This window comes from Erithacus rubecula (assembly GCF_903797595.1).
Source record: "Erithacus rubecula genome assembly, chromosome: 20".
Taxonomy (NCBI): domain Eukaryota; kingdom Metazoa; phylum Chordata; class Aves; order Passeriformes; family Muscicapidae; genus Erithacus; species Erithacus rubecula.
In genome coordinates this window covers 1,040,866-1,060,827 of record NC_136672.1, presented here as the reverse complement: position 1 = coordinate 1,060,827, position 19,962 = coordinate 1,040,866, and the positions used below count along the sequence as shown (strand labels likewise).

The following is a 19,962-nucleotide window of genomic DNA, read 5'->3' as shown; positions in this document are numbered from 1 at the left end:
CTCCACACCCCATCACTCCTACGGAAGCCAGTTCAGATTAGATATCCTTGTAGGGCTGCAAGCATCTGCTAAACACCTATTTATCAGGCCCAGGCCCAGTTTTGGGAATACCAGAAGTCTGTGGTAAGAGTCTCCACTTCAGAACACAATGGCTTTAAAAGTGCAGTGCAGCACATTTTCAAAGCAGACTTTCTTCAGTATTTCCCAAATTCCTAATTACCACAAGACGAATTTCTTCATCTTGGTCCTTTTGCTTGGCAAGCTCAGTGAGTAGAGAAACACCAAAACTTAACAAAATAGCTGCTGCAGCTTCTCCAAGGAAAAAAAAAAAAATAAACCAAACCACTGAAAAGCTCTTCAGTACAGCTTCACATCCCACAGAAACAGGAAAACGTGCAGGAAGGTCTGGGAATGCTGCAGTGTTGGCATCACATCCCTGATGGATGCTGAGTCAACACAGGCTGACAGCTACTGCTTTCATATATATATATATATATATATATATATATATATATATATATATATATATATATGTTACTTATAAGCTAGAAGAAACATGAAGTTTCTGGAACTACTCCTTTCTTTTCAGCAAACCAAGAATTTACAGAGAGAAAGGTCCAAAATAAACTTTCATTTGCAGTCCAGTCAAGGGGGAATGGTGAGATGGAAGTTGGTTAAGTCCAGCTTCCCAGAGAAGTGCTGCTTTTCAGGGCTGCTCATTTGCTCTTTGTGGAAAAGCTGGATGAAGTAAACTCCAAAGCAGAGGAGAGCTCCAGCAGCCTTCCTCACCATCTGCTAGTGGTTAGCAGCTCAAGATTAAACCATCCAACCTCAAAACTGAAAAGAAATTCTCACCATTACTGTTCAGCTCCTCCCATCTCATTTTCAGCCAGGCAATAATCTGGCTTTGACCCATGGATTGTCCAATGGATTTAGGAGCTTGAGATGTTCCTGTCTCTGGAACAGGTTTTTCAGTTGGTGAAAGGCCAAAGGGCACAGAAGAAATCCCATCTCTGCTCCTGAGAAAAACAGTGGGGTGCCATGGAGCAGCAGAGGCTGCTGCATATGGGAAAAGGACTTTCTGTTCACTCTGAGAAAAGGGAGCTGGATCCTTAGACTGGTAAAAGGTCCTGCAAATACCACTAATGGAGAAGTGACTGCCCCTCCTCTAAAGGCCATGGAAGGTATAAAACCAGGAAACTTCATCACTAGAGGCAGGGGGAGAGGTGAAGATGCAAAGCAGGCAGACCTTCAGCAAGCAGTGGGAGAGCTTTGTCTCCAGACAACTCCTGTGCAGGCAGCCAGGGACAGGGAAATGCCAGGCACAGCACAACTCTCCACTCAGCTGAGGGAACCCCTCAGGAGGTGCCTTTTTCCCCATGAGCTACCCTGAACCACTCCTGCTGGAGAAATGAGAAACTACTCTGAGGCCTTCCAGCTTTAGTAAACATCAGGGTCAATCAGGTGACCCAGGTCCTGAGACAGCAAGTTTGGGATTAGAAGAGTCTTCAGAACTGTCACAGGAGTTTCTGAAACCACCTCCGGTGTGGTTGAGACACTCTCCTTGCACTTTATTTATTCCTGCCTTAGTCTAGGACCTGCAAAACCAGTGGCATGAAGGAGAACACTCAATTTACCTCATCAGCAGAGGCAGCAATGCAAAGGGAGTCCTGGACACTTTCCCACTCCTGATCAAAACACAGAATCTCTTTCCAGCCTGCTACACAAGGCAGCTCCCCATGGCCTTGTCCCACTCATGAAGAGGATTTAACATCCCAAAATCCCAGTTTATAATGCAGATCTACAAAAGCATAAGGCTCTCCCAAGGAGTATGGTGCCATTCTCCCAGGGTCTGGCTGTAAGGACATGTTCCCTTCCCACCCCTCAGCACCTGAGCCAAGCCCAGCCATGGTGGAGCCCAGCACAAGATGCACAGATTCCATTCTCTGTACAGACACAAACAGGGATCAATTGCCCATTCAGTACAGGTGGATCAAAAGCTCACCTTAGAGGTGAGGTAATGACAAAATTGAAGGCAGGAGAGCTTATGGGTTTGCAACTTGTAAATGATCAGATTGGACATTCACCAAATCCTGCAGCACTGCCATTCAACCTCGTGGGCTCAGCTGACCATGCAGGGAGAGTAAAGTTCATGCACAGACACAAAACACAAAGCTACTTCAAAACATTCACCTGGGGCAAGCACATGCTGCCAAACCATCCACAAACACACGAGAACAAAGCATTTCTTCTCACTCTGGGATCCCACCCCTGCTCTGAGGGCTGCTCTGTGCATTGCACATGAAACAGTCATCACATGAAAACACAAGTCCTGCTAGGAGCAGGAACCACAGACCTAGACAAGCCTGAGTTAAGTGGATCAACTTATCAAAGTACAGAACTCTTTATGCTTCTATGTCCTTAGGTCCCAAGAATCTTGTATTCATGGTAGCCATAGCTGGAAAAGGCATGGCTTGAATGGATACAGACTCTGAGAGCTAAGGCACTTCTGCAAGAAGCACAAGATGGAGATTTGAATCCCTTCATGGCAAGAAGGAAACTGAGCCCAGGCCTCCTTCCAGCAGTTGGTCTCCCCATTGAGGTATCCAAATCCTCCCAAACCATGTCCCCAGCACAGTGGCACCCAGGAGAGAGGCACCCAGGCACTGCCCCTGTCCCTCTCCCTCAGCCACCTCAACCTGCTGTGTCCCACCCAGCCTGGTCACTGCAGGACAGACCCAAGGGGTGGTTTCCAACACAGATCCTGACCCCCAGGCTGCTCCCAGCACCTTCATGCTGGCACAGGGAGTGCTGGCCCAGGGACTGAACATGAGCTGCACCATTCTGTGCAGGGCTGGGCCAGCCCTGCTCCCTGAGCACACAGGGAACCCTTATCACCCTGGCTGACACTCCCAGCAGCAGCACAGGAAGCTGCAGGAACACTCAGTCCATGGGAGAGGCAAGGAAGCTCATCAGCCTTTCCAGCTGCACTGCAAGCACAGGACAGCTCAGGAGGGCCACAAGGCTGAAATCCCTCTTGTGCTCTGCCTTCCCAAGCCCTGCCATTCCAGATCCCAGGAAAACCTCAGCTGCAGCAAGAAGTTTGCTCCTGGGAGGGTGAGTTCAGGTAAAAGGGAACCTTTGTGTCACCTTTCTCAGAGAAGCCCTGGGAGGCAGATCCAAAGCTGAGCTGCTGCCCAGGGTCTCCAGACTCACTTTTGGATCTTCCCCAGGCACTTCCCACTGAGCAGTTAAAGCACAGCATTGCAGAGATGGGAACTTCTTAAAGCCCTTGGTTTGGATGCAGAGTTCTTCACTGACATTTTTAAATTACATTTAAGTAGCACATGCCTAGAAAACTCAATAACATGAATTACAGTATTAAAAGACTGTATCCCCATATTAAACACCACTTCATGCTACATCTTCTCCCACTGCCTGTCAGGCCTGAAGCCCAAGCTTGGACTCCCACAGCTGTATGCAAGCTCTCTCTCACAATACAGACCCCCAAAAGTGCCCACATGAAAAATGGTCACTCACGTGCAGAGAATTGATTGGTCCTCACGGTCTGCAAAACAAGAACAAACACTGTTATAGGGGGTTGTTTACACAGTTCTGTAATCTGCAAAATAGTTTAATTGAGTATTTCTAACAGTCATCTTTTCATTTTAACAATTCTAAGGACACTCTGAAGCAATTTTAATAATATCCCTTTAATAATATCCCAATTTCACAAGCACACATCCCTCAAACAACAGCTGAGAAGTTCCTAAAAGTCATGACATTTCAGAAAATGAAGTCAAAATTGTGGTTAAATTTAATAATCATCCACGACAAGGTTTTATATTTTCAGACAAAGTGGATCTAACACTTCTTATTCTGAATGCATAAAGAATATAAAACCTTACATGAGGAGGTAAACCGTTTCAAGCACACAATACTGACAACCACACACTTGGAAAGAACATTGTCATCTCCAGCAAACAAGTGCTTTCCTTCCCAGCTTTTTATTTTCTTTTTTAAATGAACATGCAGGCCTGAAAAGCTCCCACAATTCAGCTTATTCATGCAAGCCTTGTCTAAAGGACACTCAGAGAAACCCAAATGCTGCAGTGCTGTGGCTCAGCACTTCTGTGCTCACAACCTCTGGGAAGAACTCCTGAAGGTCAGGAACAGCCTGCAAGGGCTATTTCATCATCACAGGAGCTGCACAAAATGTATTTCAGCACCATGTTAAAAATTATATCATCAAAATATTCGAATGCACCTGCAGCAAGTACAACATTTCACTTCAAGTCTTTCAGAGCAGGCAGATGCTGCTGCACACTGCCAGCACAGGCTGAGCCACAGATGCCACCCCTGGCAAGTTTTAGACTGCATTAACACCAAGGATGACAAAAAACTGAGGTGTTTTCTAATTGAAAAATGTTAAAAACATGCAGTCAGTTGGCACTGAGCCCACTGTTCAAAAATACTGAGAATCAGGAGTGATGCCCTGGCCTGTGCTTCACCAGGTGAATCCTGCAGCCCCTGACTGTGTCTTGCAAGCAGATATGAGCTCCAAAAATCTCTCCTAAGGGTAGCAAACAGCAGAATAAGTGCAGGAGAAGTGAAGAATATTAGTTTAGCTTATTAAAAGTGGGAAAGAAAAATTCCAAGAGTTGGTGACCCCCCTGCCAAGGCTGCAGGGATGGTCCTGGATCAGTCCCTACAGCTGCATGAGGCACAGCAACTCCTGCACACCAAAAAAAGGAATGGGAAGCCTGAGACTGCAAGAAATGAAAGACAAGAGGGGGCAAAAGCAGCGGGGGTATGACAAGAGAAACATTAATAAAACACTTAGCTCTTCTGGGTTTGTTACCAGGCAGTAGGTCTTGCAAGACCTACCAAAAATGTGTTTTTGGTGGCAGGGCTCAGGCAGAGCTGGATGCCCTGCAGAGGCAGGAGTGCAGCCCTGGGAGCTGGGCAGTGACTCATGCCTGGAGCAGCTCTGTGCCCAGCACAGCTCCAGGTGAGCAGCACAGAGCATTTGTTCTTGCAGAAGAAACAGCTGAATGAAAGCCAGCTTGGTACTGTGAGTACAGTTCAAAGTTAGTACTTCTCAGCTTTAGTATTTACTGAGGCATCTCTTTAAAAGGGACAACTTGATTTTTTCCTTTCTTACTTCCCAGGAATAACTTCACTCTAATTTTGCCACTTTAGCTGGGCCATTACCTCAAAAAACACAGCCTCCTCTAAACTAGACCTCTTCAGTTTACACTTCAAAAAATGTATCACAGCTAGCATTTGCCTTGAAGTTTAATTTATTTAAAGACAGTGTGAGTTTGTCAATGCTTTGTATCATGACATTCATTACCTGTTCATTTACCATGCAATGCCACTGTGCCACAACACACAAGGCACACTGTAAATGAATTTTCTTACCCAACTAGTACTAGAGAAAATCTACATGTCCAGAAAGTTGTATTTATTTGTCATTGTCAGAAATTCCAGCAAACACAGCCAAGCTTTTTAACTTTCTCTATCCAGGAGCCTGAATTGACACAGTCCTTATAAAGTCAATTATCTGCACTCAAGTATGTCACCCCAAATCCATTTCTCTGTGTCCATCTGGACTCTGAACCTCACAGACCAGAAAGTGGAAGGAAGACAAGAGCAAGTCTCCAGTTTTGCCTTGTGATACTTTTATTATGCTGATGGCCAGATCCAGCATCCAGCAGTGACCTGACAACACCCAAACCTGCACATGAAGGCTCAGGGTGACAGCCCAAGAACGAGCTGATCTCCCCAGAGTGACTCTGAAAAGGCCTCTGACAAAATGACTAATGTGGAAGGGTTATTTAGGTTGGTTTCTGTAGCTCCCAGATAACACAGGGTGTCTGCAGCCTGCATTTAGAGCAGCAGCTTGCCCTCCTCAGACTGCACCCACATTTCCCTCAGCCTGCCTGCCAGGGCTGAGCCCCTGGGTGGCTCTGCCAGATTTGTTCTCTGGGGTGAGGAAGAAGCTCTAAACTCCTCTGAGCACACTGCAGGGCTTGGCTGATCAAGGGTTAATGCAGCTCACTAATCAAAGATGCTCAGTAAGTCAATCCAGCTCAATCAAGTGAATAGAAGCACAAGGATGAGGATATTTAAGAGATAATGAAATAACACCAAGCTCTTAATTTAAGTAACATCATAAGACAACCCTTTGGTTTTAATCACAAACCAAAACAGGCAAATTCCACTGGAATCTACCACTTATGCAGCTTGGATTTAAATATAATCCAAGGTCTTCAAGCTACACTGAAGACCACGACATTGAAGTTGCACAGAAAAGATTTTATACAATATCCCTAATTTAAAAAATCAGAGTTAAAGTTATGCAGAGTCTACCAATTAAAAAAAAAAAAAAAACAACAACAAAAAAAACTATTTTCTGCTGACAAAGTAACACTTTCTATAGACTAGGATATCTTTTTGAATGGAAGAATCTGGAAGCATGAAGGCAATAGAACCTGACACCCCAAAAACTTCCAGCTTGAGGCTGGAGCTCCCCTGCTGCTGTAATTCAGCTTGAGCAGCTGTTGATGTCTCCGTTTCCTCTGCTCTGTGTCCCATCCCATTCCTCCCTTGGAACCAGCAGCTGACTGGGCACATGCACAGTAGCTGATGGAACAGCAAAATTTAGTTTTCAACCAGATCAGCTCCCTGGTGGAGTCTGTAACAGAGCCAGGCAAACACTGGAATCAGCATATGGAAAATGAGAAGCATCTCCTGTGCCAGCTGCTGAGGCTCTGGTCACCCCAAAGCCACTGTGAAAAGCACTTGCCTGGCTCAGGGCAGCTGCAAAGCACTGCCAGCAGAAGGTTCCAGCTCCCCCCATCCCCAGGAGTGAATGCCTTCTACTCCTGCCCCTCTCACTCCAACACAGGCAGGACCTGAGCCCCAGGTGAGGATCCCAGCCCAGGGCAGGGAGCAGCAGCCCCATGAAACCCCCATTGCCACCAGGACAAGCCCAGGAGGAGAGGCCAAGGAGGATTAGCACAACACAGGAAGAATTACACCTCTAAAAGTCATTTTTACCGACTCTCTTCTCCCCTCCCCAGAGGAATTAGCTCTGGGGACAGCAGTTGGCAGCTACTCAAACAAACCTGGTGCTCAGCTGCAAAAGGGGTTTTAAAAATCCAGTCAGAAGAGATCCTGATGCTATAACAAAATGCAGGAAGTTTGGCTGTCAGAATACAAAAATATTTGATTCTACAGCCCCTCATTCACCAAGCTATATCTCCCAAAACAGACTGGACCTAACAAACCCCCTGTTAACTCCAGGGGAAGGCTTCAGATGTACATTAAACATTTGTTGGGTAATTGGTTCAGGCAGGATGTTCTGAAAAGTTCTACTTCAAAATTATACTCAGTCCACAGAAGAATTGCAGTATTTTAAAAGCAGCTTTTCTTAATGGCATGACTTTGTTCTGCTCTGGTCAACTGTAGTAATTTATAAACTGATATAATATAGTCAAACAGAAAAGCAAAAATCTGCCTTCAAGTTTCCCATCAAAACTCCAAGGCAGCAACATTTCAAGCACAGGAACTCTCCCACAGAACAGAGTTTACAAGCACACAGCATCTGCAATTGGCTGAGCTCAAATTACCCTTTACTATATTGATATTTTAAGTATTGCAAATGTCCAGATGTCTCTCACGATTTGACTGGGAATGAATGGGAGAAGCAATTTGGAGCTACCCCTGAGTCAGCTGCCCAGCCAGAAAGGTTTTTTTGAATTAGCACTCATTCACAGATCCATGAAAACAATTCCACAGGTGCCTTACCTGCCTTCAGCTTTAACCTTTCTCTGACTGCAATTCTTATCAAATAGTAACTTTTATACAGACACCGACTGTCTCACAATCCCCTTATTTAAGGTAAGAACATGAAATAAGCATGCCAAGGTGATAAAGGTTAAATCTGCTTTCCCAATTCAGGAGAGAAGGCAATAGGCTACCACACACCCAGCCAGCAGAAAACCATGCAGAGGAAAATGGTTCTTATTTCCAGGTTATTATTTGTCCTTCCTCAAATCCAAGCACAAAATTCTTGTGGATCATTCACTTTGGCATAACCTTTCCTTTTCCCTGTCCAGAGCAGTGATCAAATGCCAGCCCCATTTCTGGAGCAGACATTAAAAAAAAAAAAAAATCCTGCTTTTTTGGGAGGTGGAGGAGGCAAGTTCTTTGATATTTCTCAGATAAGAGAAATCATTTGCTTTCTAAAAAGAGGCCCTGTGTAGGGGAATGGAGGGCTCTTGTTTATTTGTAGATGGTGTTTCATCCTCAGGTGCCACAGAGCACATCCCAGGAAAAGCTCCCTGGTGGATGGCCTTGTTTGTTGTGGATGCAGGCTCCAAGGCTCTGTTGTGTATGTGCCCTGTGCTGTAGGTGAACAGGCTCAGATATCAATCTACCCAAGGTCATTTAAAAATTGCATTCCTGACAAGTTCTGTGAAAACAGGTCAGTGCCTGGGGGAGGGAGAGCTTCCCACCAGCACAGATTTTGCCAGAGCACTCCCAGGACTGGTCCATGAATGCCACACCACAGGGAAAGCACACAGGTATCCCACAACCAGCCACTCCTCAGGTCCCATTGAAGATGGCAATGCTTTTATTTTCTTTTTTCTTTTTCTTATTTTCCTGCTGGGCTGATAAGCACAGGAAGAGATCTAGTTACAGAGATGAAGCATGACTTTTTAATTTGTGTTTGTCTCTAAAATGTTGCCTGGTTACTCCCTAAACTATCATCAAACACTTAGCACTGTGAAGTGACTTGCAACAAACACCTCTACCCAGAGCCAACAGGAAGAGTGACAGGCACAAGTTTGCTTGCTGGGACCTAGCAGGCCAAATGTGCCCTGACACACTTCTGGCACCAGGAGATTTCTGGTTATCCTACACTTCACCTCCATGGGCAGCTCACAGGAATAAATCAGCATTGTGCCCCCAGCCACCCATCAAACACTCCAAGGAACTCTGCAGGAAGCAGGACATTTGCTAATACTATAAAGTTGATATTTCAAGTTTTAACAGGTAAATTTCACCAAGTTAAAACTGTTTAAAGTTTTAAAGGAGCTGAACCTACACATGCCCAAAGCATCTGATGAGACACATCCAGCAGTGCCATGAGAGCTGGACAGTATCACTGTCAGGTTACCCTCCTTGGGAGGTTTCAGGTGACTAAAGGATGGAAACATCACAGATATCTCCAAGAAAGTGAGCAGGATCATTGCACTATCCTTCCAAAAGCTGAAAGGAACCTCTGGAAGTCAGAAATTCTCAAGAACACTTCAGGAGAAGCCATCTCTCTTGGTGCACCTTCAACTGCATTTATTTTTTTTATTTTTTTGCCTTGTCATCATCAGCTCATTCATAATAGGCCAGGTTTTACATTCAATCTTTATTTCTTTGAAACTGCCAAGCAATGAACTTGCAGAAATTCTCATTCTTTGTCCTAAAAGATGGAACATTAATTTATTCCAGAGGAAAGATCAAATTCAGGTGCAGCCTACTCCTCATGGGTATCCAGTGATTTTAAGTCTTAGAATAATAATATTTATCAGCTTTGCTTCATCAGTGCTCAGACACTTTTCTCTCAGAACACTGAACTCAGACATCACTCCATGGAGAATTACATCAACCTCTCCCTGCAGCCCAGCTTCAAAGGCAAATGCAACAGTGCTGCTTTAAATCACTCAGCACTCACAGCTCTGGGTGTTCACCTGCTGTTTCCCAGCCAGCCTGAATCAGGACAGACACAGCCATGGCTCCTGCATTTCCTCTGCCTGCCTGAGAACCCTTTTAGCAAAGCAGCATCTCACTCCTGCCTCTTAGTGCAGGAGATGCCCAGCTCTAGAGTGAAGAGTCAATAAAACACTCTTCACTGGGGGTGCAGCACTGATGGAAACACTCTAGGTGTTCCTGCTACTTGTAAAGTTAAAATAACAACAGCTTTTACTAAAAAGAGAAAAAAAATGTGGTTCTGTCCCTTCCTCTGGAACATTTGAGATAAATCACAGCAGCCACACTCCAGGTTTGCTGCTGGCTGAGCACATGAAGTTAATAATTAGCAGTGATACATAGCAGAGGTCACCAAAGCCCAGTCCTGGCTCACCCTGCCTCTTGTTACAGTGACCCACAGCACTGCATCCAGAGATTTTTACATGTCTGCAGCACACGAGGTGACCACGCTCATTATTCCCTCACCCAGCACAGCCCCAGCCCGGGAGGACTCAGCCAAGCTGTGAATTGAGACTATTTTAGAAATCACGAGTGAGGCATTTGCAACATTAGCCTGAAATTCCCCAAATTCCTGAGGAGAAAGCTGTGACGTGCTCAGCAGTGCCAGCCAGGGCTGAGTCAGCACTAGAGCACAAAACAAACAGGACTCTGTCCTGCCCACTGCCTGCAACTGGGGGCAGCTTCTCCACCACACCAGGGAGAACCGGTATTCCACTTCACTTTGAGCCCTAATTAAGTTGGAAGAACCTTAAATACGGTTTAGTTTTCACTATCAGTCTTTCACTCCCTTTATTAGCAATCATTAAGCTTTAGTAGATTTAATTTAGAAATTACAACAGAGCTGCTATGTTTGTGAGCAGCAGTTTGTGCTGCTCCTCTAACACATTCCAGCAGGTCTGGGATGATTTCCTCAGCCTTCCCAACGGGGCTGCTGTGATTTAGGGGATGAGCAGAGCACTCAAGGCAGCTGCAGCTGGAGAAAATGAGGGGAAACTCCCTGGGCTGTCGGTGCTCCTGATGCCCACAGTGCCAGCTCAGGGCTGGGCACAGCTTCTGGCCCAGCTCACTGCCCAGGGGCTGGGGCACACTGCAGGGTTTCTCAGCTCAGCTGAGGAGAGTGACAACCCAGAGGGAAAAACTCCTCTGACTGCCCAGGCCCTGCTCCCAGTGCCATGGAGCCACCAACACACACACAGATCTCTGCCTCTCTGGTTTGTGGCTCCCAGGAGAAATGAAAATCCACACAGCCCATCCCCACTCTTACATTTCAGTTCCTATTTGCATTCTGCTTAGCAGTAACCTAAGATTAGTAGAAGCTGGCAAGCCACAGGCTGGACAAGATTTATTTGGACCACAGAGCACTCAGCACAGCAGTGGTTTCCATTCTCCATCAATCCTGCTTAAGTTATTCTACTTCCCACATAGAGTAATATTGTTTAGATAAAGATTACACTGGCCACTGAGACAATGATCCAAGAGCCCTTCAGTGGAAGACCTGCCATGCAAGCACACTCAGTTAACTTCTGCTCTTCTCCTTTCCAAACAATCAAGCACAAACCACTTAACAAAATGGGCTGGCAACTTTCTCCCCACTGAGCTCTTTCCCAAGGTTTGATGAGCTGAGCCCCAGGAGTTTGGAGAGATGGCCAGTGTGAGAGCAGTGGCACAGGGGCAGGGGTTGGTGTGTGCTCATGCACACAGGGCACAGAGCCCCACTCACCAGCCCACAGAGCAAGGCCAGCCATGCACCTTCATGGCAGACAAACCCTCCTGCAGTTTCCTCATCCATGGCTTTAAGCCCACTGTATCCTGACACACAGACTATGACAGGTGAGCTCTGCTGTTAAAAAAAATTGATTCTTTTTGCTGTTTTGAACACGTTATCTGCAAATTTCAAGTAATGACTCTGTTCCTGCATAGGAAGAGATGGGTGGATGAAGATCACTGCTCCCTGTGCCACTTCAGATTTAGACTTCTGTTACATCTGATCTGAATTGTCATTTCCTTACTGAACAATTTTGTTGATTCTAGTTGTTCTTTCAATGTCTCCTGTTCCATTTCCTCTTGGCCCAAAGCAGGGCAGCCCAGGACTGTACAAAGTGCAAATTAAAATCACAGAATGGTTTGGGTTGGAATGAACTTTAGAGATCAGTCATTCCCACCCCTCCACAGCAGGGACACCTGCCACTGTCCCAGCTGCTCCAGCCTGGCCTTGGGCACTGCCAGGGATCCAGGGGCAGCCACAGCTGTGCCAGGGCCTCACCATCCTCACAGGGCACAATTCCTTCCTAATCTCTAATTTAAACTTCTGCTTTTTCAGTTTAAATCCATTCCCCCACGTCCTGCCACTCCATCCCTTGTCCCTCTCCAGCTCTCTTGGAGCCCCTTTAGGCACTGGAAGAGTCTCTCAGGTCTCCCCAGAGCCTTTTCTTCTCCAGGCTGAACAACTTCAGGTCTCAGAGCATCATCCTGGTGCCTCCCCTGGCCTGGCTCCAGCAGCTCCACATCCTTCCTGTGCTGGCCCCTGAGCTGGAGGCAGCTCTGCAGGTGGGGTCTCACCTGTATTTGTGCTGGGATGTACTCTAAGTCTATATATTATAAAAAGATTATATTATTATAGATTCATTATATGTATTATGAAAATAGAAAGTAGCTCACATCTGGCTGCTCTGCTGCCAAATGTTTTTGTCCAGCACAGTCCATCAGCTATTCCATCTCTGAGATTAAGGATTTGGTTCTTGCAGATTTTCTGTCTTTGGCATTTTCTATTTACTAAGCCTTCAGAGAATGACTTCTTGCTATCTTCCTCAAATTTTCCACATGAACTTCCCTGAGTAACTTCACAGCAGAGATATACATAAAGAGGGAGAACTTTTTTTTCCTGCTTTATCTTCTGCATTTTCCTTCTCCAAACCATCTGATGGTTTTACCACCACTTTGAAAAAGCCCTAGAACAGGAGGAATTTGAATGCCCCAGAGTGATCAGAAAGACATGAGCTTTTATTCACCTTGCTGTCTGAAACAGATGCACAACACCCTGCAACTCTGAGTCCTTGAGGAAGGCTCACAAAGTCTGCCAGCAATTCCTGAGCAATCAAGTACCTGAGAGCATCAAGCCTGGCCAAGTGAAAGGAGGCTGGAGATACACCAAGATATAAATTGGCAATTTATATTTTTTATATTTATATATCAGCAGTTGTACTGCTGATGTGAGCCTGGGGTCAAAGAAAGCAGCAGGACACCAGCAGCCCTCACCTCTCACTAAGGGATAAATCCCGCTCTGCTGCTTGTTGCTTCCTTGCCAAAGGACAACAAAGAAATTTAAGTCCAGAGGAAGGGGGAGGAAAAAGGAGCAAGTGCTGGCAGTGGCAGCCATGGCATAGCTGCACTCAGCAGCCCAGAGGAATGCAGCAGGAGTGACAAAACCCAGCTTTGTGCACAGCACGCAGCGCCCGGCCCGGCTCTCACGCTGCTCTCCAGATTAGAACACATTGGAGGTTTTGTTACATCAAGGCATTACTGCTTGTGCCTGTCATCTCCAGGCTTGAGCCAAGCAGGAGCAAATTATCCATTTCACAACTACCTAGAAATAAAAGGAGTTTAAATTAAACTAAAGCTTCGGTGCAGGAGCAGGTGCTGACTGAGTAATCGCGCAAAATGATTCATCTCATGAACGATTTCCCAAGTTGGATGCACTTAGTCTTGAATTCCTGTCTGTAGGCACAGTCACAATTCAATTATAAGGTCAGCTTGCATAGCAAGTTTTAAAATTAAAGTCATCTCTGGTTGCTCAGAATATCAACCAAAAAAGCCCATGCAAGTGGCTCATCTACTGCAGCATTTCACTTCAGCAGGGGGAGGAAAGCCAAGGCAGCAAAGAAACTAAAAATTCCTTGTGTAACAATTGTCATTCCTGTCTCATTTGTAAATACAAGTTACTGAAATTATATAAAAAGAGATGTCAACCTCTAAGCAATTAAAAGCTTGAGAGAGAGCTGTTCACTGTAAACATCATCATTCCTAATTAAGTGCCCAACCTTGAGGCTGAACAATAAGCAGGGATCCAGTCACATTTGGACACAGAGAAGAACAAAGGTCAGTAAAGAACTAAAATTTTTCCAACAATAAAAAGCTTAAAATGCAGTTTCTAGAACTAAATTGTGTAAGTTCAACTGGGCTTTTTCAGTAAGTACTTGTTACTGATGCCATTCCCAGCTGGCCAGGCAAGGTGCAATCACTTCAATCATGACAACTCCCAGCCCCTGAATCACACAGGTTTAACATCGAGAGACAGAACACAAAAGTGAGTGGAAGGAGATGAAATATTGCAAAACAAGTTCAGCTGACAGAAGTATTTATCATTTTACTTCAAATTCAAAAATAATGAGGCAGGAGACTGTTTCAGCAGGATAGATTTCAGTTTTTTCTGCTTTGTTTCTTGCTTCTCTTTCCCTGCACTCAGCCATGAAGACACTGCATGTGACACTCCTGGAGGTGTACAGGCAATCTGGATGTTAATAGTATTGTCACCAGAGTATTTATATTCCACACCTGCCTGAGAGGACCAAGTGAAACCCCAGAATTCTCAATGTAACAATAAAGGGATCTCTAAATCTTTCACATGACATTTACCAAGCAGCCAGATCTGCTGGGATCATCATCCTGCACTTTGCAACTCGTTAAAAGGCCTTAGGGACCCTTCTGGGAAGTCCAGATGTAATGAAAACACCAAGAACATTAATGGCACATTTATCAGGTTCCATCTGCTCGTCAGAACAGAGAACACCAACCATCACTCCCGAGTTTTTCAGTCTCAGAACAATTTTTCCCTCTTCCATTTGAAGATTTAATAGATCTTTAAAAGAAAAAAGTCGTCTTATTGTAGTTTCAATTCTTTTCTTCCATATCTGGGGGTGGATATGCCCCCAAGGGAGGACTTAAATCAAGATTAACTACAAATATAGATCAATAAGGTGTTTTAAAGAGAGAAGGATTGCACCTGTAGGCAGTTCTGGTTTCTCCACACCAAGTGTTCCCTTCCCGTCTTACGCTGTTTCCGATAAACCCTCTCTGCAACAGGATTAAAGGCAGGCCTAAAATATCAGTGCTAATTTGGTGCTCATCAAGATGTCCTCAGGGAAACAGGATAAAAAGGAGAGACTAAGCATAATTATACAAGAGTAATATTAATAGGCAAGCTGGGCTTTAGCAACAAAAAGTTAACAAGTTTTCCTTAAATATTTCTTCCGAAACACTTGTGCGTCACTGAATAAAGAGGAACAATAAAACAAAGCCATACTTCCTCTAGAAACCCAGTGGGAAAATTGGAAGGGAAGAGGGAAAAGAGAAAGTCAATTGTGGAAAAAGCACTAGAGAAAAATTTATGAGTGCTGCTTTTGCACAATCAAGTGTCCTTTGCTGGTAAGATACTATCACAGTCTTATTAGCTCTAGAAAATTCATTTTCATGAAGAAAATCTTAGTCTGTGGCAAATTTTTATGGCCCCTAACTTTTAGCAGGACTGAAGAACACTAGCAAGGCTTGCAAATTGTATAACCAAACAGAATTAAGGTCAGCATGGTCACAGGGATTAGGACAGCAGTTCCTTATGATCATGTCAGCTGTTCAGCAATGGGGCCAGCCCCAGCCCTACCCCACTGCTGGGCTTCTTTTCACTCCATCACCCCTGGGACATGGGTACTCCCTGCTTCACCTTCTCCTCAGGGAAATGAAGGGAAAGTGCAGGAGAAATCCACTAAACCACCTGTGAAGTAACACCCTACTACCACAGCACTTTGAAAAATAATTACTGGGGGAAAGAGAGGGGAAATCCAGTCTGGAAAGCTGAATTGCAGGTTATTATCTTCTGCGGTCAGGCACTGGGTAATGAGTCTTTTCCTGAAGAGAAATCCTGCCTGGCACAGCTAGAATGCAGCCAAGTCTTGCTTGTCTCAAACAAGAGTACCTCCAACTCCATCTTTAATGCAACTGCTGCAGCAAAGGCAGGAGATCCAGCTCTGCCTGAGCTTTGCTTGCCCTGCAGAACTGGCCCCAAATCCCTGTTGCCTCCCAGCTGCCCCACCACTGACCTGTTCATCTGCAGCACTCAGCCATGGAGCACAGTTCTGCACCTCCCTCTCTTGTGGCAGCTTCCAGGAGCCATCCTGTGCCCCTGGGGAATCCATTCCTCCCCCCAAACTGGGTGCTCAGAGCTGTTCTGTGTGTCAGAGCTCTTCCCCCACCCTCTGCCCTCTGTGTTTGGCAAGCACTGACCCACATTCCCAGCCCATTCTTCCCTCCTCAGAGGGCACAGGGAGGGCTGACCTGGGCAGCCAGAGGGGCAGAAGGTCCCCCCAAACAGGAAATTCTTCAGGGGGCCAAGAACAGAGCAGGGTTTGATGACTGGCAGTCAGCAGTGCTTCCACACAGACTTTTCCCACCAAAGCACACATGGAGAACTGCAGGGATCCATTTGTATCCCCAGTTTAGGAAAATTCAGAGTGTCCCAGCAATGTTTAAGACAAGGAATAACTATGGAGATGCACATGCACCAGTTCTGCTGACGAGAAAATTGTTTGCTTTCATAATCTAAATAAAAATCTCCATTTTCTTATTTAAGCACAAATATTAAACATACAAAACCTCAGCAAAGCAGAAACTGGAAGCTGAGCTGTGAGTATCCATGCTCTGAATTACAGGAATGAAACCACTAAGAAACTGAGTAACACTTTACTCACTGTGCCCAATTCTCAGCACAGAAAAATTGTGGTTTAAGAAATCAGGTTGCTCAGAGTCACAGCTCAGGTCCAGCTATCCTGTTACTCACAGTAAACAGCTCACAAACACCTGGAAATGAGTAGTTTGTGATTAGCTGCAAGGAAAATAAACATGATTATGCTGCACAAAATACCACTGAACAGGCCAGGAAAATCCAGCAACCACCTTCATTAATCTAAATTAGTGGCCAGGATACTTCTATTAGGGGAAGGTCATATTCTCCAAAGGAATTGCATTCCTATGGTTTCAATTTCAGGTTTGAATCCTAATAATTAAACTTCAGATGTCAAATACTGGAAACACAGCAGTCATCCATATCAAAAGAAACCTGTGGATATGCTGCAACAGCAGAAGCGTGACTTGCAATAGTACTGGAAAAACTCCTCTCCCCAGCCCTCTCTGCCATCCCAGCTCTATCTCTCACAGCAGTACGTGCACAGACACAGACAGGAACTGCAGAACAACACACTCACAAGTATGTGTCAGTAACTTATCAGCAAAAGCATCCTGGCCAAGGATTCTGCTGCAAATAAATGCTTGTGGAGACCTCTGATGATCAATCTGGAGTATTTTGATTAACCCAGCTAGTTCTTGGTTAGAGACATATTTCTACCAGCCAAAACTTTCTGACACGTTTTCTGTTTTATTAAAGACTGAATGTCAGCTAGAACACAAGGCAGAGTTAGAAGATTAAAGACACTTTGCACATTGTGTTAAATACTTGATAGGGAAAACCTATCCTCACCAAACCCTGGGCACACTCAGTAGCTGACCTTGTGTTGCCACTGATAACCAGAAAACAAATGGAATAATGTAATAATCTGCAACTGTTAAGACAAATATTATTTGGTGCTCTACAAAACCTTGGTTGTTGTAATTGCAAGTTTCATTTCTATGGAGACAAAGTCAGTTGCCTGCAGTGTGTCTCTGCACCAGGGCTCACCCCAAGGCCCTGGAAGCACAGAAGCAGCAGGGTCAGTGCCAGAGCTCCCCACTCCACCTGACACAAACACTCACTGCTCACCCCCCCCCAGCACTAATGCCTGTCCTGGAGTTTTTATTTATCCCTGCAGTGGAGGTGTGCAGAGCCACAATGGGAAATTCACTAACTCCTGCAAAGGCTTCCTAAAATAAACAGGGAGTGGCTCCATACAGGTGAAAGCAACACAGAAATACAGATTTAGTTACCCTTAAACAAGTTATTCCCTAAATAATGGATCCCATTGCACAGGTTTCATCTATTCTTATTCCAAGCTATGCCTCCATTTATTCAAATGAGAAGTCAGACTATCAAAATTCAAAAGAAAGCAAGTACAGAGAGATTTGATACAAAATATAAACCTCCATGCATCAGAAGGAAAGAAAAGAGGACTGTAACCAAACATACACCACTATGTCAATTTTTTTTATTCCATCTTCCAAAAATAGTAACATTTATCCATGTAGCAAGATCTCCAGAGATACAAATCAGTACCAGCAGGGTATGTGAGCAAATATATGGAGCACTCAGAGTGTGGTAGCTGCTGACATTGACTTACTTTATTAGAGGACATTTGTCTCAAGAACATTTCATTGTATTCTTGAGACCATTTCAAGAAGTGCTTTCAGATTGGAAAGCACTTAATCACAATCCACTTGAGACTGCTACAATAAACTCCTTAAAATAAATCTTAAGGTTTTCTCTGCTATTATTCCACATAGACTTGGTAGGAGTCCTCTGACCTGGCCTGTTAAAGGCTGTTGTTCTGGTCAAAAAGTCAGTGGTTTTTTTTCACAAAAACACATGAAAACAGAGTCCCAGATATCCACTGGGAAGCAGAACTCTTTGTGGCCCCAATTTGCTGCTCTTCCCCTGCCTGTCCCTGCATCACCCCACTCTGCTGGCACAGTCTCCTGAGGTGAAAGGACACTCAGCAACCTGTAGTTGATTATTAAGCAGCTCTAAAGACAAAGTCACTATTCAAGAAACAAAGACTTGTGTGATGTAAAGACATCAAATGTCTAAAAAAGAAGTTAACATTTAAATGGATGGTTAACCTGGCAGCAGAAAGAGCTTTCCCTCAGTTTGTGTAAAGTAGGTCAGACAGCTTTTCCCCTCCCTCCAGTCCATCCTCAGCTACAGCACAACCCACAGCAAGGTGTGCACACCTGGCTCTTGGTTACACACACCTGTCTGGATACAACATGCTGCTGTCCCCACATCCTTAACAGCCTCCTAAACATGAGCCAATATTGGATAGAACGAGTTGTGCTTCCCAAATACTGTGTCAGAAATGCAGCTGTGCAAGTTCAAGAGCACGTGCTCACTTCAACAAATTTGTAGCACATCAGACTCAGTCCTCATGTTTGTCCAGCACAAAAATCAAAACATGAGCCCTCCATAAACACAATCTATTCTACTACAGACATACATCAGTTAGGAGAAAAAAAATAAATTCCTCCAGGTTAAGTATTTCCCTGACCTCTTTTTCAACTCAGACACACCATTGTTCCATTGTCACCTCAGATTATTTGTCAGCTGCCAAAACGCCAACATCTTTATAACATTGCCTTTTCAATCTCACTCTTCTGCTCTTCTTCATCCAGAGCCAGTGCACAACATCTTTTAACATGCAACTTAGCTCTTCTTTTTTTTGTTGTTTTTTAGAAACAAAGCATTTCTGACTTTTTCCAGAGCACCAATGGCCAGCACAGCTGTGCTGGTGTCCCTTTGCTGCTGTGCCTCAGCAAGTACATTTCTCTCCCCCTTCAAAATTCTAATTGCACATAGCTGGATAAGAAAAGCCCAAGCTGCAGGTACACTGAGGAGTGGCCAGGCAGCTGTTAAAGCCCAGGGTTGCTCCTTACCTTGCAGCATGCACCTGTAGGCAGACTCGGATATGGCGTAAATGTGCGGAGGCATCTCGTGGCGCTTCTTCCCTCTGTACATCTCAATAATGTTCTCTGAATAAATTGGGAGGTTCTTGTAAGGATTTATGACTACACAGAACAGCCCTGAATAGGTCTGGAAGAAGAAAAAAAAAAATAAACATTTCTGTTAGTAAACAATATTGAAATAAAGTTGTAAAGAACAGAAAGCCTTTTCACAGGTTCTATAATATTTATCTTAAAACAAAATTGAGGTGCTTTTTGTAGAGCAACTCAAAGTACATGCTATATTCAAATTATTGGTTTTTAGCTCTCTTGAAAGGCTCTTTAATTACCTGCATAAAAAGTAATTTAAAGATAATAAGTGTAGGGAAATTTGAAGAGGAGTATCTGATCTCTTTCCCACAGACATTTAAATCTCTCTTCCGTTTGCCAAGTTCCAGCTTTATGGACACCTTTTGATCTGCAACTCCTTCAGCAAAATGTGCATTCCAAGTTATTTTCATTTTGAAGGAACTGGTAATATCCATTGCTCTGGTAAAT

General features: G+C 44.6%; 1 protein-coding gene across 1 annotated transcript in view; it reads right to left on the bottom strand.

The window, feature by feature from the left end:
* MYH10 (myosin heavy chain 10) overlaps nt 1–19,962 on the bottom strand; it is an 84,629-nt gene that overhangs the window by 51,500 nt on the left and 13,167 nt on the right. The window contains exons 3-4 of the mRNA XM_079323128.1: nt 19,399–19,555; nt 3,541–3,568 (exon numbers count right to left, since the gene is read on the bottom strand). Of these exons, the coding sequence (XP_079179254.1) occupies nt 3,541–3,568; nt 19,399–19,555 (185 nt within the window). The remainder of the gene's footprint in view (nt 1–3,540; nt 3,569–19,398; nt 19,556–19,962) is intronic.